Below are 16,543 nucleotides of genomic sequence, written 5' to 3'. Positions count from 1 at the left end.
TTAATTACGTCTAATCACATTTTTAATTAAAAAAACTTTCGACTGACATCTAACCTAATTAATTTTGCATTTTTAAAAAAATACTATTACAATCTATTCCAAATTAAGTAACAGTTCATTAAATATATCTGTTAAAAAACGACTGGTTACAATTAACGTATATAAAGTATGTTAAACGTTATTACAGTGTGCAGGATGAGAAAAAAGGACAAATTAAATTTAATTAAACTAACCAAGTTGGTACCTAACCTATAAGATCGATCGAAACGCTTCATAGGCGTCTACCTGCACCGAGAAATAAAGCTTCGTTTAAGAACTTGTTAACCTTGTAACCGCAATTTTACTGGGTTAAACAAAATGACCTTCGCGTAAGTTCAATTGGGAATCGCGTCTCAGCATGACAAAAATAACTCGAACTGTCAGACGCTCGCGGAAGCTCGACACCGGAGTGATGTAGATACCAGCTGATGACATAAGATGAGCATGCCATAATAATAATGCGCCTCAGATTTGTTAGGGCGGTTCTGGTGCTCGCGTTGTTGGGCAACATCATCGTCTGGCATAGGATATGGCGGCTTTTTGCGGCGCAAAACACCCTGGGTCTATTGACGCCGAATGTCGGGACGAACGAACCCCCGCAGAAGCTTCATCGACGTTTAGCCCGCCTTGTCACTATTGTCATCAGGCAATTCGAGAATTTTGAAAACGATGTAGCGTCCATGGTGGAGTCAGTTTTGAATTCCTTCCCTGAGATACCCGTCCTAATAGTTTGCGATGAAGTACCATATCCACCACTGGAGTTAGACTTTGCCAATGAGAGTATGAAGAATGTCAAACTGATCAGTTTACGGCCTGAGTTCAATAAATCCTTCGACGAGAGAAATCCTCTCTTCTATATACGCACCAAGTTTGTCCTGTTTCTGCCTGATGCAACAAGATTCTCGACCAAGCAAGTCATACAGGTATATATATATATTTATTATGATACATTTAGAGGAATATTTTAAGGTAGAAAGTATAATTCATTTTTTTTTATGCATATTTTGCAGGAAACTGTCTCGCAAGTGTCAAATTTAGGAGTAGTTATTGTACCAGTAGGGAAGATTGCCTTGAATTGTCTTGAATTAGATTTAAGGGTGAAAGAATGGAGTTTGAAAATAACACGGATTACAGGGACAGAATGTGATAGTGTAATGGGCAAGCATGTAACTGTGCTTGAAACAAAAATTTTAAGGAGATTATCGGATCCATTTTTGTTACCCTTCACAGACGCTTTGTATATCCAGATGGCAGCTATTGGTGTAAAGGTATGCAATCTGTTTTTATTAATTTAAAATAATTATTTATTGTTTATTTGCTTTATTTTTTTAATGACAAATTCATTAATTTACTTATACATGACATTGTCATGGTTTTATTTATATCTAATTGAATTTATGTATCAAAGTTGAAATACAGACATTTATATCTATGATTTATATACATTTTGTGATTATTTTGTGAACATATTATTTTTTTATCTTGTTCTTATCAATAATTATCAATACATATTAATATTATTAATATACAAATTTATGTTTAAAAACTATTTTAATTATGTAAATATTTTTTGTACATTATGTTGTACTTTCTTTATAAAAATGCAAAAGAATGTTAATATTTTTTTTAATATTTTTCTACTAGGGAAAAACTCTTTTATTTTATTTTAGCATAAGTATTTACTGTGAATAATCAAATACTTATAATGATATGATACATGTTATTAGGTACATATATTGAAAAGTTATCACTTCAACGAGGGAAAACCGTTATATAGAAACCAACAAGCACAATCTAAAGTGCAGCAGTTGTATCGTACACGGGAGCGATTGATGTTTGAGAAATTGGGGATAAAGAAAATCACAAGAACTTCCGGTTCCATGGAGTGGTATGGTTGTTCACGCGAAACTGCGAGGTGCTTTGGTTCTGTAATAAACGGCGTACCGTCGTACCTCCATCTACATCGATATACGCCGCCTTGTTGTTTGGCTGGACTGAGAAAAGTCGCCCATCACGTTATCGACAAATTGGAAGAAGTCGGCATACGATTCTGGTTGGAGGGTCAATCGCTGTTGGGAGGAATGAGACACGGTGATATTTTACCATGGGATCATGAAGTACAAATCGGATTGAACCGCGACGATTTAGCGAGATCACCGTGGTTAGTCAGAGCCAGGAGTAAACCGGTTGTCGACGATGATGGTTTCATCTGGGAGAAGGCGACGGAGGGCGAGTTCTTCAAGGTACAGTACTCCAGGATTAATCGTTTGCACGTGAACCTGTTGCCGTTTTATGCGCGCAATGGATCCATGACTAAGGACGCGTGGTTCCTGAAGAACCGGGACTTCCCGGAGCATTTTCTCCATCCGATGTCGAGCATCGAGTTTGCCGGTAGACAAGTGCCATGCCCAAATAATATTAGGGACTTTTTAGAGCTTAAGTATTTCAAAGGTGTGATAGAGAATCCGGAATTACCTGGTAAATTTGTTTTTAATTAATCCGTTTTCGAATAACTGCGCGAATTATTCGCGGTAGTTTATGGCAATATTTGTTGTCTCACTTTATCATGAAATTGGTACTTGTTGCGGCTAAGTCGCATTTATTGTTGCTATCGAATTGATAATATCGATTATGCATGTATCTAATGATACTAGGAACTATTTATGCATGAAGATATTAAGATCTGAATAAAAATTGCAATTCGACATTTTTGCAATGTCTCCCTTTTAAGGGAATGTTGTTTCATAAATGCATTTCTATTTGCCTTATTCGGACTCTATTTCAATAAGGAATAATGACAAATAATTGTTATCTCTAGATTTCTGAATAATTCAGCTTAGAATAGTGAAATTCACAAGCTTTCTTCTTGCATGAATTGACCTGTTAATATTGTGCCAAATAAATTAGTATTTTTGATTAGATCTTATCGATATAGATGTGATACATTTTTCAATACATTCCATATAAATATTAACTTTTAACTAGCTTTACTATTGATTCATCAGTAGATGCCATATGTAGTCCATTCTAGAAAGAGAGAGAGAAAGAGAAAGATTTATAAATATTTAATATTAACGATTTTAAACAGATTTAGAATCGCATGATATTTTAAAAATATTTTATTCGATTAGGAAGACATTTTTTAATATATCTTGAAAAGTTCTACAAGATCAGAAATATTTCGTAAATATATTTATATAGTAGAAATTCAATTGTTCCAGTTCTGCTCAATCAAAATCGTAATTTTAAGAAGATATAAGGAAAAATATTAAAAATAAAAATTATGTTACATTAAATTCAGGAAATTGTAAAATAATATTTTATTTAGATTATTTAATTCAAATTAATTTATTTACTGTTATTGTATTAGGTCAGTGACTGGGAGAAATTGTTTTATTATTATAATATTTTCATGCAATAAATTCAAGTAACTACTACAAGTAAACTACTTTAAAAACTATTTGACATCTATTGCATAATTAGTGCCAATTTATTTGTAAAAATATAGATATGTATATGTGTATCCGTCTGTTATAGCAAATATTAATAAAGTACTGTTATTTATAAAAAGTTATAATCTGTTTATATGTTTGGCATATCAGTTTTAGGTGACTGTTCTTATATCTTTAGGTGGAGTCAATATTGGAGGTTCTCGTACAAAACTGAGCAATTTTTCCAATTTCATCGATTCCAACTCTGTTTGTGACAAATGTAATTGCTTCTTTGTTGGTTTCACTTTTATCCGTAAATTTGGAGATAGTTTCAGTGTATTCACAGTACCTCTGAAAAATTAGATATTAAATATAAACAAACTTTTATAAATTATATATAAAATATATATCCGTTAAATAAAAATAAATTAATTTAAATAGATAATATGCAAAAATTGACAGGTATCACTTACTTATCATCGCCGACTATTATAAACGGCAACGCGTTATTAAAAGCTAATCGGGTCAATTTATTCTTTCGTTTACTGACAATTTGTTGACTGCAGATTGGTCTGTACTTGTTAACATTTAAATCGAACACCGTAATTTTGCCATCGTTTGATACACAAGCGAGCACTGTCGAGCTGTACGGCGCCCATTGAACATCTCCAATAGGAACACCCAGATCAAACATGAATAAAGGTTCTCTATGTATACATACACACATTATATAATGTAACGTATCACCATAATTAAATTTGTATGCGGATGTTGAAGATTTAACTTACGGTCTTTCATCTTCCCAGATTTTGATTCGCCAATCGCCCGAGCAGCTAGCGAAAATGCTGGAGTTGAATTTGTTGAAGACTATTCGATACACTGGCATAGTGTGCGCCTCGTGATACGTCCTCATGTAAATACTGCTATACGCCGTATTGCACTTGTACATGGTACCTTCCTCTGTGCCTACCAGGAAAACATTCTTATCGGCGGGATGAAATGCAATGCACGTTCCGCATCCTGAATTCAAACAACCGTATAATTACACATCACATTTGACAAGATCTTATTCTTAGGTTTTATTATTATTTTTATTTTATTGTTATTTCCATTACCTTTGAGCGTAATCATCGTGCCGTCTGGTCCCGGTATAGGCGGCCGGTCCAGGAATAACGTCATAATGGTAGTGAGCCCAAGATCGTTCTGGTTTAACACCCAGTGATTTATTTTACCATCTATACTGACGCTGAAGAACGCCAGGTTTCCCTCTTCTGTATCCGGCGCCCAGCGAATCTAAATAGAGTTAGTATAATTTTTTTTAATTTAAAGATTTCTCAAAAATATTCCTCAATTGTGTGTTGAAATGTTGGAATCAGAAGATTCAACAGACCTCCCATACTAATCCTCCATGCTTCTGTACAACATCGCTACTCTTGTATTGTGGCATGGACGGTGGTAACATTATGTTATAAACTGCTACTGCTCCGTCCATGGTACCTTAATATTATTAATTAATATATTAGCATATGTATAATAATACAATATTACAATAATATTACAATTTGCAGATTGCAAATTTGATTTCACTCAAATATCTTGTTGAAAAAAAATTTTCAGGGGAATAATTTATATCATTTAATAAATATGTGATTCTATATAGGTAAAATAAATGTTTGATACATGATATTATTATATTACACACCAATAACTAAAAGATATGGATGTTGGTCATTGAAGTCTAGGCACATCACGGGAGCTTCTGTTGAACAAATCCATTCTGGATATGATGGATTCTTCAAACTGAATAAGCACACCGTACCATTTGTTATTGGACTATTAAATGACACTGGAATATAAGTTTTTATTTACAATCTATTGAGGAAAATACGAATAACAATATATATTTTACTAACGTGTTCCAAAAGCGACTGCAAAGAGATCATAATATCTGCTATTGAAGCACATGTCCGTGATATCGTGTTTTTTAGTTTTTTCGTATGAAAATTTCCATAGAGGTAATAAAGAGCCTTCACCGTCTTTAAATTCATCGCTTGGATCGTCCCAATATCTATAATCTAAATAATAATTGAAGAGAAAGGAAAAAATATGTATTTTGAAATATCACTATATAAAACTTCATTGAAGGAATTGCAAAAGAGCACTCACCTTGAGATATGTCATCGAAAATATTTTGATTCACCATTCGTTCCAATGTCTTTGCTGCTTGTAGCATTCTGTTTGTCATTGCTAAAGATTCTATTTGAGCTTTTTTCTTCACATCCTCTTTCTTTGGTTGCATCAATGGCGCTCTTTTCTCCTTTTCTTTCTCGCGTTGTTGTTGAGCATAATCTTCCTATCAACAATAATGAGAATATCGAAATTTATGTATAATATTTTTATTTATATGTTTCAGACTAAAATACTTTTACTTTCTGTTATTTTTGATAGTGTTACTTTCTTTGTTCATTATATATTTGATTTATATATGAAGTAATATAATATAAAAGTATTTATATTATGTATATTCCATATATATTTATATTTATATTTATATTCCATATATATTTATATTATGTGTATTCCACCGAATATAAAATAATTTATATTTAATCAAGAGGTGGAAATATTTGTACCTGATACTCGTCAAAGATGGTCCATTGAAAGACACTAGCATTGAAGGTTGCAGTAGGTGGAGGTATAGTTTGTGTATTTATGTCCTGTAAAATATTTGATTTTATTTTATACATATTATTTCTAATATTTTTTCTTTCCAGAAAAACAAAATTTATAATATCTCTACATTTCTACATGCTTTTTTGTACAAATAGGACTATACATACCCTCATAGGATTATCATATGTCAACGCTGCCCTCTCGCAGAAATTAAATTGATTAGGTATTTTCTTAGGCTTTGCTTTTTCTATTTCATCTTCCTCAGGTTCTAACTCAGCTTCCAATTCAGCTTCGGCTAGTGCTTCTACTGTTTTATCTACCTCCTCTGCTGTTCTTGTGTAATATATATATATTTAAAAAATACACGAGAGTCACATGTAATTTATTAAGTAACTGTGTAATTATATTTTTTGTGTGCCTACCTTCTTCTTCATCTTCATATTCTTCTTCTTTAGCTTCATCATACTTTAGTTTTTCTTCTGTTGCTTCCTCTTGATCATCAGCAATATAATAAGATTATTTTATTTAGTATATTAATTTTATTATATTATAGTAAATGTAAGGTAATTTTATTATAGTAAATGTAAGGTCTTACCAATAACACCTCCTGCCAATTGCATTTTGGCCTCTTCAGAGTCTTTATGTAGTATAGTGCCAGTTACATTCAGTAAAGTTACTAAATGCGGTGGAGGAGGTAATCTTATAAATTCACGTAATTTCCATGACCATTCAACTAAGGAGTCTGGAACCCTCGTATTTTGTATAGTTAATACTTTGGCGAATTCCTCTTGTAATTCCTAAATTACATACAGATATAGAACTATTCAATAATATTTAAAAGAAATAAGTATTCAAGAATCAAACATACAGCTTCTGTTAATTGCAATTGATCATCTGGTCTTAGTAAAATCTTTCCTCGCATCCAATCCATATCACCAGCACCCAAATCCTGTCGCGATATATGACTTCTTGCTAAACTTATATGCTGCAAAATTATCAAATGTTACTTTTTATTAATTTAATTACTTTATTAAATTATTTTTTAGATAATTATATATATATATATATATATATATATATATATATATGTATATAATGTAATCTTATTCTAATAGAATATGAGATTTATCTTTAATTAATTTATCTTTAATTAACATTATTATAATGACAAATGATATGTACTTCTTTACTTATCTCCGATAATTTGGAAGATATCTTTTTTGGTATTGTTGGTGCCATTGTTTCTTTTATATTAATCAAATTATATCAATGCAATTATGCAACAGTTTAACGAATAAGTTGATACTAAATCACTCCTTTATATATTGTTATTAATAAAATATTATATTTGATATATATATATATATATATATATATATATATATATATATATTCTCTTTGACATCTATGCTGTATGACTTATTATTCAATAATTAGAGAAAACTTAATCTTGCAATGTGCACAATGATTTGATAATCAAAACTATTTTATAGTTTAACAATATTATCCTTCAATGATTTGTAAAAATAGAGAGAGAGAGAGAGAGAATATAATAACGTATATATAAAGGGTAACAAATAAAAAATCTAAACATCTTTCACTTATGTATCATTTAATACTGAAAAGTCTGTTACGGTTTCCTAGGATACGTTTGAGTTTGATGTTTGATGTTTGATGTCATGTCAATCTATGATATTAGTTTGAAGTAATTTTTCCACATTTTAATATTTAAATATACAATCTTTATTTCAATAAAAATATAAATAAATTTACAATTATTTTACAGTTTATTTAATATTTTTATTCTATTATATAAAAATTACATAAGAATAGATATATATAAAAATCACACTTGTGATTTATAGAATTGTCAAAATGTATAAAATGTTTGAAATTTGTGTTATCTTTTTTGACATGATATTTTCGTCACTGTTTTTCTTTTATATACTGTCGAGACAAATACGGTTATATTTTTGTGGATATTTAGCATGGAAAAAATCAATAATGGACTATGCCATGGTAATGTGAGCATTCCAACAAGTTGCAGGGCAATTATTGTATAGAATCGTGCAAATATTATTAGCTGAAATATATAAAATGTATTATTCTACCCAATTTTTATATTAACAAATGATATGTATTATTAGATTTTGCAAATTCCAAAGTAATATGTATGAAATTCTGTGTGAATAAGTATTGATACATTTACACAACCTCTATATTGACATTTAAATATTAAGATTTATTAAAATTATAATAGTGTTATTAATATTGCAATATATGTCTACATGTGTATCAATTTTTATGCAATCTTTTCATATTTAGTTAGTGAAAAGGTAAAAATATTAATGCCAAGGTTTTTTTCTATTTTAGATGAGTTAAAAAGCCAAACTTCTTTATAAATGCCTTAAAGTATGGAAGATAGTGGAATTGATAGTGATCCTAAAACTGTTAACCATGTGGAAGATGAAAGACTCTTTTTGGTAAATGTTTACCATGATAAACATATTGACTCGTTATTGGTTTTGTATCATAAAGGATATATAATTGTAATATTTATATATAAATAATAATATATATGAGAGAAAGTTTAATGATATACAAAAATATTTTATAATATAATATAATATCTTACAGGGTAGTGATAGCAGTTGCAGCAGTAACCACACGCAAGCTTCACAACGGAATACAACCAAACAGTTGCAAAAGAAACTTGGTATCTATTTTTTTGGAAACTATATCTATTTCTACATATTTTGCAAGATTGCTTGTAGTAATTAATATAATCTATATAAATTTTTAGTTAGCTTTGTTAGTTTATAATTATATTATTTGCATAAATCATATTTTTTGCAGAGACACGTATTGAACAGGCAAAACGAATTCAACGCAATTCAGATTATATAAAGCTTCCAAAATATGACAATGAAAATACAAGTAGTACTAGTTCTACTGGATTGATATCAATCCAAAGATTGCCTATACCGCATAAGAATAAGGAGCACCTTCCTCTAGTCGAATACTGGCATAGTGAAAGTGAAAGGTAAAAGATTAAACAATTATGTATACAAAGAATTGTCAGATATTGACATACATTATTATATTTAAAAATTCTTTGTCATATATGTTTTTTTCTATTAATAAAATATAATAAATGTAGTTTGATTATTATACAATATAAAATGCATGTTTATACAAAGAGTTTATGTAAAGAACATGTGATAAAATTTAATTAATGCATTCTATTTGATGTACAATTATAGTGAGGATGAACTGACTCTCTTTCCTGCAAAATCTAAGGATCCTTCAAAGCACAAACAAGATCTCACGGATACGTTTAGCATTGGAGAGTTAAGCGATGAAAGTGAGGACTCTTTGAATCTGGATCCAGCGCAGCCACCACATCCATTTATGCGAACTTATGTACCTAGTGGATGTTTTGCTTGCCATTGCCATATATTGTAATATAATATAGTATCTCCATTGAACTGATTATTCATTCAAACTGATTATTATTTAAGTAATAATATGTTGTTGAACAAAGAGAGAGAGTACAGATATATTTGTGATATGTTTTCTATGAAGTTATATTTTTTCTAAGTTTATTTTATGTTAAAAAATTAAACAATTTTGTGTTATGTTGAATTATACATTATTTACAGAGAAAACATGCTTAAAGTTATTTTATTAATCTACTGTATAAAATTTGGTTCATTTATAAAAGTCCTGTTATTATTTAACATTTATCAAGCACTTTGTACAGAAGTGCAATTGTGGAATGATACCTAGGCAAAAGGATTAAGCGCTTCAATGAATGCAACGATTTATTGGAAACAATACTTCCTTCTTCGTAACCAAAGCATTTATTGTTAAAGATATTATTCAAATATCGTTTCTCAACATTTACAAGCCATCGGTAACATTTGTAATAATACATTTGTAATATATTTTGCGTGAGATCGCGGCAAGTATATGTTGAGTTTTGCGCTGCATTGCTTAAATACATTTGTATTTGAATTGAAATCTGAATTAATCAAAATACATTTGTATTTGAATTGAAATCTGAATTAATCAAAATAATAATTTAATCTATTCTCTATTTCTACCTAATTAAAATTCTATATGAAATAATTTCATCAAATTTTTTGTAGAGAATATTATTCATATATTTAATGCTGTTATTGTTTTTAGATAAATGTATTTTATTTTCTTGTTTATTAAGAAAATAATAAAAATTATATTTTATTATATTTAATTATAATTTTCTTTTTTCTTTAGGCAACAAAAGTTTGTTTGTTTGCAATATTATTTTATTTTCTATTTTATATATAATGAATATATCAAAGATTTTTTTATAATAACCAATTATGCAATATTTATACAGTATCTAGATAGTACATTATAACATCATTAATATAATTGGAAATAATATTTGTTTAGTGATTTTTAACTGCATAAGAAATAGTTAATTTTTTTCTTTCATAAGAGTTTGCTCCCTTTGAATAAAATGTCGTAATTTAAAAGAATAAAGGATTGACGTTAGATTTTGAAAGATCGCCAATAATATGGAATGTGGAATTATAAGTTCGCTATGTTATACTTTTATTAAATTGCGTTAGGAAGACTTGCGCATCGAATGAACGCAATACAGGAAGACGTTTCGCGCACGACGAAAAAAAAATTACCGTAATTAAGTACTACAGTTGAACATGAATAAGTAACTGATATTTTTCTACAATTCTGAGGATCATGAGGGGGTCTTTGACAATAGCGTTGCTAAATATCGATATGGCCTTGCGGAATATTCGTATAACCCACAGGAAATTACGGGTTCGACAAAGATCCTCGAATAATTGAAGATTTCCTTTGTTGCAAAACATACGATCGCTTATAGATTAAATAATCCTCAATAAAGGTCATTACTTCATTTTCTACTTAAAATAATATTTCTTTTTACATCTAAGACAGGTATATTATAATTTTAGTCAGTTTATTTATTTAATTTTAGCCAGTTTATTATAATTTTTTATTAACACAGAGAGATGACCTCTTCGTCTTTTCTTCGAAATTAAATTTTAAATATGAACATATGTAAAATGCTTTAAAAAGTGCATTACATATTACTTGGTCTGTATATAAACATTGGGACAAAAAGCAACCTTCGACTCCTGGCGACTCTTAAAAATGTAGCATTCTAAGCGCGCTGCTGCGTAAATCATAGTTTTTCGTGCATATAAAATCAGATGAGGCGAGCGAAACAATGCTGTGCACGCTTAAGAGAATTTTTTACGCACGCACAATGTGCGCCAGATCGTACCAATGAGATATTGCGTGTGGAGAATACCGGAGAATGCTGCCATAAAACGCACTCTGTTACGGAATCCTGAGAAACGATTTTTTTTCAACGCCTGATCTTGATCACGAAAACGCACATTGCATATGCATTTCTTTTAGCTACAGAAATTCAGCGATTTCCTTGGATAAATTTATTAACGCTGGCGTGCAATTTGCTTAATCGTTTGCCAGAATATCTAACATTTTTTTTCTTCGTCTTTAGAAAGCTTTGAATAATTATATAATTAAAATGTAAGAGATTTTTATTTATTTTTTAGATTTGATCATACATAATGCATAATGGTATTTCCCATAATTCCCTTCTCAAAAAGCTCCTTTGAATCTTAAATGCAAAACATAAAAATAAAAATATCTGTAGCGGAGAAAGCGTTTTAATTAATGGCTTGTGCATCTCTCTTAAATTTATTTCACGGTATTCCAGCAAAAAAATTCGATTTTTAATTAAGCTTCTATCCGTTGCGAGAATTAATGTTTGTTGCGTTGAATTTGAAATAACAAGTGCCACAGCAGGTGTGCATCACAAATAATTTTTTTAAATATATCTAAATGTGTCTAAATATCTTTTATTTATATTTAGGTCTTAACAATATGGAATTTAAAAATGAAGCAAGAGAAGGATCAAAAGAACTCATCAGAAGATGAAAAAATAGTAAGTCTCTTCTTTTATATTTCTTTGTTATTATATTTATGTTATTATATTATTTTTTATATTATTTTATATTATTTATTATATATTATTCTTGCATAAAAATAAATGATACATCATAGATGTATCTTTATGCAATATAAATTAACGTATAATTTTTTATATTATTTACAGATTATTATTTTATGATAAGACAGTCAGAGTAATTAAAAGTAACACATGAAAATATATTAAATAACATATACATTTATTAAAAATCAAATTAAAACACAATACAGACAAACAATATAAACAGAAACGAGAAACACAAACAAAAACAGAAACAAGGATAGACTATTTAGAAAATATTTATATTAAAGTACAAAAAGTAATAATATAATTAAATTATTATAAGATGTCTCCTATTAAATCATTTTTTTCCTTTATTAAATTTTTAATTTTTTTCAGATACATTACTGTACAAAATGAATAATGGCGATTGCAGTTTCAACGTGAAACGACATTATGTATGACAACAACTTATTAACATAATTTATTATATGTATATTAAACAGATGCGCTGTATGATACCAAGCATAATCGATAACTGCTGGATTTTTGCGGTTTTTACTCGATTTTTAATTAAGCCTCCACTCCACATTGCGGGAATAAATATTTTTTGCTTTAAATTTTCATATCTCCGCATGCTGTGCAGCACACAACGCATGATGCATCGCGTATGAATATTTAGTTGCATCTTGATGCGTTCCCTCGTATATTCCATGCATATCATAAAATGGCTCAGGTGTTCCACTCCTTCCCTCTTTAGATGAATACAAAATTAATTTATTCTTTGTGACAACAATCGTAGTAACATAAAAAAATTTTTTTTGTATAATCTTTTCAACTTTTTATTTGAGCATAAAATTAAAATTAATTGGATAAGATGTAATATATTATTATTATATTATATTAAATTATTATTATATTATTATATTATTATATTATATTAATTATATATTCGATTCTTTCGTGTATTTATAAATACATATATAAAATAAGAAACAATATTTTATTAATTTTTATTTAAATTTCTCAGCTGTCCTTTTAACTGAGCAGTTATTGATGTCCGATATTGTTAATCATGCGCTATTATTCTTAATACAATAATTTTTTTTGTCAGAAAAAGAGGCAAATTTGACACACCCCATGTAACATTGGAGAACTTGTACCGACGTCGACAGTATGGTCGTAAATCGAGCGAGACTTATAGCATATTTTGTAACCAATTTGATGCAATAAATTTCATCCTCTGCGGACGAGAGAACGTGATAATCCGTAATATGTAAGAACCGCTAATGTCCTTTCATTTATTCATGGAAAGCGAATCGACAACGAAAATGCGAAATCCTTCGAGCTCATCGAACGATCATTAATCAGCATGTATTATGGTAAGAGAAAGGATAAGAAAAGAAACTGTTTTGATTTCGATATTTGTTTATTCGTCAATCGCGCGTGCGCACGATTTTTTATCTACAATTATCATGATAATAATGCCTTCTGATAAATTTTTGTTTCAGGATTTAATCTCCAAATCTATAAGCGAATCTGTCGTAAAAGTAATGTAGTGACGACAACCGATGAAAGTACCAAATTCTCTACCACTGAGATAACTGTGATCACTGAGATAACTCCGAATCTAATTAAAAAACCAGTAAAACCGGCTTTTGTGAGAATTTATTCTTCGATCGTGAGAGAAAAGGAAAAAAATTAGATCGTAGAAAACAGAATCAAATACATATTTAGACAAACTGTGTGTTTGTAAAATTATTGTAAAACAAATGCGAGAGATTTTTAATTTTTCGCAACAAAATCGGATCAATCAGGATCGACTTCAAATAACTGAGAATTTTTGAGCTGTTCAAATTTAATTAACTGACATATCCTAAAAGAATATTAAACTCGGATAAAGAACTCTATCCTTAATTTACGAGTATTTGCGTGTCCCTTAGCCGCAGGAGTCTCGCTCGTGTGCATATCGTATATGCGTTTAGATATTACGAAAGATTCTCGCATACGATATCTTGAATATGTACGAGCCCCACGCTGTCACAGATCAGCCGGCGAAGCAGAAGAAGACGCGTAACAAACAGACGATGTTGTTTTCTTCGGGCTCGCGTAGTGAGAAACACGCCGCCGAATATTTACGAGTATTCGACGATCACATGATGTACCCCTTTTCGAGAGACTTTGCATAAACGAAAATGTATTCGCGATGGAATTAAGAGATCACCATTCTATTAGATCAACGTCGTTGATTATGAATAGCACAGTATCTTGTTAAAGGTATTGAAATTAGAAACGGCTGCTTTTAACAAGCCATTTCCAGCCAAATCAAACAAGAATAAAAAATTACATACATATTTATACGCATTTATTTATATATCAAATGTTTATATATCAAATTTTATATATCAAATGTTTATTGAGTGAATTAGAGAAAGATAAAAATACATAAATAAATAATTATGTATAATTATTTTATCTGCGTTAATATAAATTAAAAATAAAGAATTCTAGTGCGCAGATGTATGTTAAATATGTTATAATATTATTAAAAAATATTTTTAAAAGCTGATAAAAAATAATAAATATTTTTCCAATTAGTAGTAAGTTAGTGAAAAATTAAACTTCTTTAATTAGAAATTAATTTATATATTATTAATTTATGTATTATCGATTAAATTTTTATGATAATTTATTATAAAATTTGCATATTTGTCACACATACATAACATCAGCAAATTTATCAATTTGCAAGCATTCATATCATCGTTCATAAATGTCACGAGAGACAAGCTTAATCTTTCCTGATCTAAATTATCTAAAAAAAATGCAGGTGTTATAAATACATTTCCTTTATTTTTTTATCATATATCATTTATTTCTATTATTATATTCATGTCTAATTTTTTTAACATTATAGTAATCAATAATAATATACAAACAATTTATTTTGGAACGAAGAGGAAAGAAAAAGAATTTTGTCTAGGTTTATAAAAATTAGGCTGCGGTCAAGATTGCATTATGAATGCTCATGGAATGTAGAACAAAGATAGAATGATGTTTCAAAGCATTCAGAGCGTCTTCCCGACCGCAGCCTTAATCTAGTACGTAAATCATACTTATTAAAAATATGTTCTCGCATAATGACGAATCCGCACAAAAGTCACTAGGGATTAATGACCCCCGCTGCGGATTCGCCATAATACAAATAAGGGTGATTCGTGACAAATATCACGCGTATAGTCGATCGATCCGCGATCCCAGGTGCATCGACCGCGCATTTTTTCTTCGGGATGAAAAACCGCAGACCACTTGTCCGTTCGCGGTCGACAAGGACGAGGTACAAAGAACGAAAAGGGAAGAGGAAGAAAGGGCAATCGATAAGATATATATCTCTGTTTGTTACATTTACGACGAGAAATTTTTTCAGGTTAGTACAGATCGCGGCTGTATTAAAGAGTTTTATCATAAAACTGCAAGGATATTTCATTTCATCTTTATCCTTGTTTTCTCTTGAGCAAAATAATTAATTAATCAATTGTCAGTTTTGAAAATATTTTAAATAATTAACATAAATTAAAAATTGTGAAAATATTTCAAGTAACAAAATGCGAAATTGCCAGCAGCCCGGCGATCCTGCGCTTTTTGAAGCACCACACTTCAAGTCGATCGAGATAACGCGGCCGATCAACCCGTAGCTACGTCATTATGTTGTCCCGCGTAACGGAGTTCCAAGTATGGCTCGCTGCTCGCGTACATACACCAAACCCATCGCTTCCTGCATCGACAGCTTTTTTCTTCCGGGTTTAATTAAATACCAGGTAGGTACATGTTTGCAAGTCCCCCACGCCGAGAGAAATACAAGGTTATTGCATCGCGCGAATCCCGTTCGTTGCTGCGAATCGATACGACGTGCCGAGGAAACGCGAATAGGTAAATTCTTACATTTTCGAGATATTGATTAAGATTTAGTACTAGTTTTTAATTTGTAATTATTTGACTTATCTCTAATGACTATCTCTATTATTATTTATGCAAATATCATGAAAATATTACATTAGTAAAAAAACGAAGTTAGCAATAGTTCACAAAATGGCAGTTTTTAAAGCATCACAAATCATATCGATTACGGTCCGATGCCTCGATTCGAATTTTTGAAGCAAAATTTTTATATCGATTTATTTTTCGATTAATTACATCGAACGTTAATTCACATTCTTTATATATTTTATTCTTTAATATTATTTTATTTTTACTATAGTTCCGGTCTTTTTTTGATCATTTTTTATATGTTAAATGCGCAAAAATTATTACGATCGACACGTCATAATAAAAATAGAATTAATCCATTATC

General features: G+C 29.9%; 3 protein-coding genes and 1 long non-coding RNA gene across 7 annotated transcripts; 3 read left to right on the top strand and 1 right to left on the bottom strand.

Moving 5' to 3' along the window:
- The first annotated feature begins 57 nt into the window (after positions 1 to 57).
- Positions 58 to 3,186, top strand: LOC105258399 (fukutin-related protein). The gene is made up of 3 exons (XM_011269623.3): positions 58 to 962; positions 1,050 to 1,307; positions 1,767 to 3,186. Exons 1-3 carry the CDS (start codon positions 498 to 500, stop codon positions 2,535 to 2,537), a joined length of 1,494 nt encoding a protein of 497 aa, XP_011267925.1. The 5' UTR covers positions 58 to 497; the 3' UTR covers positions 2,538 to 3,186.
- A 190-nt stretch (positions 3,187 to 3,376) lies between these two features.
- Positions 3,377 to 7,806, bottom strand: LOC105258400 (dynein intermediate chain 2, ciliary). Its single transcript, XM_025411757.1, has 15 exons — positions 7,793 to 7,806; positions 7,326 to 7,387; positions 7,012 to 7,128; positions 6,739 to 6,940; positions 6,566 to 6,634; positions 6,311 to 6,471; positions 6,104 to 6,187; positions 5,637 to 5,823; positions 5,384 to 5,545; positions 5,173 to 5,316; positions 4,861 to 4,967; positions 4,586 to 4,763; positions 4,259 to 4,490; positions 3,944 to 4,177; positions 3,377 to 3,821 (listed from the first exon to the last, which is right to left on the bottom strand). Exons 2-15 carry the CDS (start codon positions 7,380 to 7,382, stop codon positions 3,644 to 3,646), a joined length of 2,112 nt encoding a protein of 703 aa, XP_025267542.1. The 5' UTR covers positions 7,383 to 7,387; positions 7,793 to 7,806; the 3' UTR covers positions 3,377 to 3,643.
- Positions 4,452 to 9,712, top strand: LOC105258401. 4 transcript variants are annotated; one of them, XM_025411758.1, is made up of 6 exons: positions 4,452 to 4,546; positions 4,625 to 4,772; positions 8,517 to 8,626; positions 8,781 to 8,859; positions 9,000 to 9,186; positions 9,407 to 9,712. In XM_025411758.1, the coding sequence occupies exons 3-6, from the start codon at positions 8,558 to 8,560 to the stop codon at positions 9,606 to 9,608; spliced, it is 537 nt and encodes a 178-aa protein (XP_025267543.1). In that variant the 5' UTR covers positions 4,452 to 4,546; positions 4,625 to 4,772; positions 8,517 to 8,557; the 3' UTR covers positions 9,609 to 9,712. The 4 variants fall into 4 exon arrangements, with proteins under 4 accessions (XP_025267543.1, XP_011267927.1, XP_011267929.1 ...); XM_011269625.3 differs by having other exon boundaries at positions 4,475 to 4,772; XM_011269627.3 differs by lacking the exons at positions 4,452 to 4,546; positions 4,625 to 4,772 and adding an exon at positions 8,056 to 8,167.
- Positions 9,713 to 12,088: 2,376 nt separating this feature from the next.
- Positions 12,089 to 13,881, top strand: LOC105258402. The gene is made up of 4 exons (XR_002192889.1): positions 12,089 to 12,147; positions 12,592 to 12,650; positions 13,307 to 13,574; positions 13,704 to 13,881. It is a non-coding gene; the product is annotated as an uncharacterized LOC105258402 (long non-coding RNA).
- The last annotated feature ends 2,662 nt before the right edge of the window (positions 13,882 to 16,543 follow it).

The sequence above is a fragment of the Camponotus floridanus genome, unplaced genomic scaffold, assembly GCF_003227725.1.
Source record: "Camponotus floridanus strain SB8 unplaced genomic scaffold, Cflo_v7.5 scaffold43, whole genome shotgun sequence".
Taxonomy (NCBI): Eukaryota; Metazoa; Arthropoda; class Insecta; order Hymenoptera; family Formicidae; genus Camponotus; species Camponotus floridanus.
This window is presented reverse-complemented; position numbering and strand designations above follow the sequence as displayed.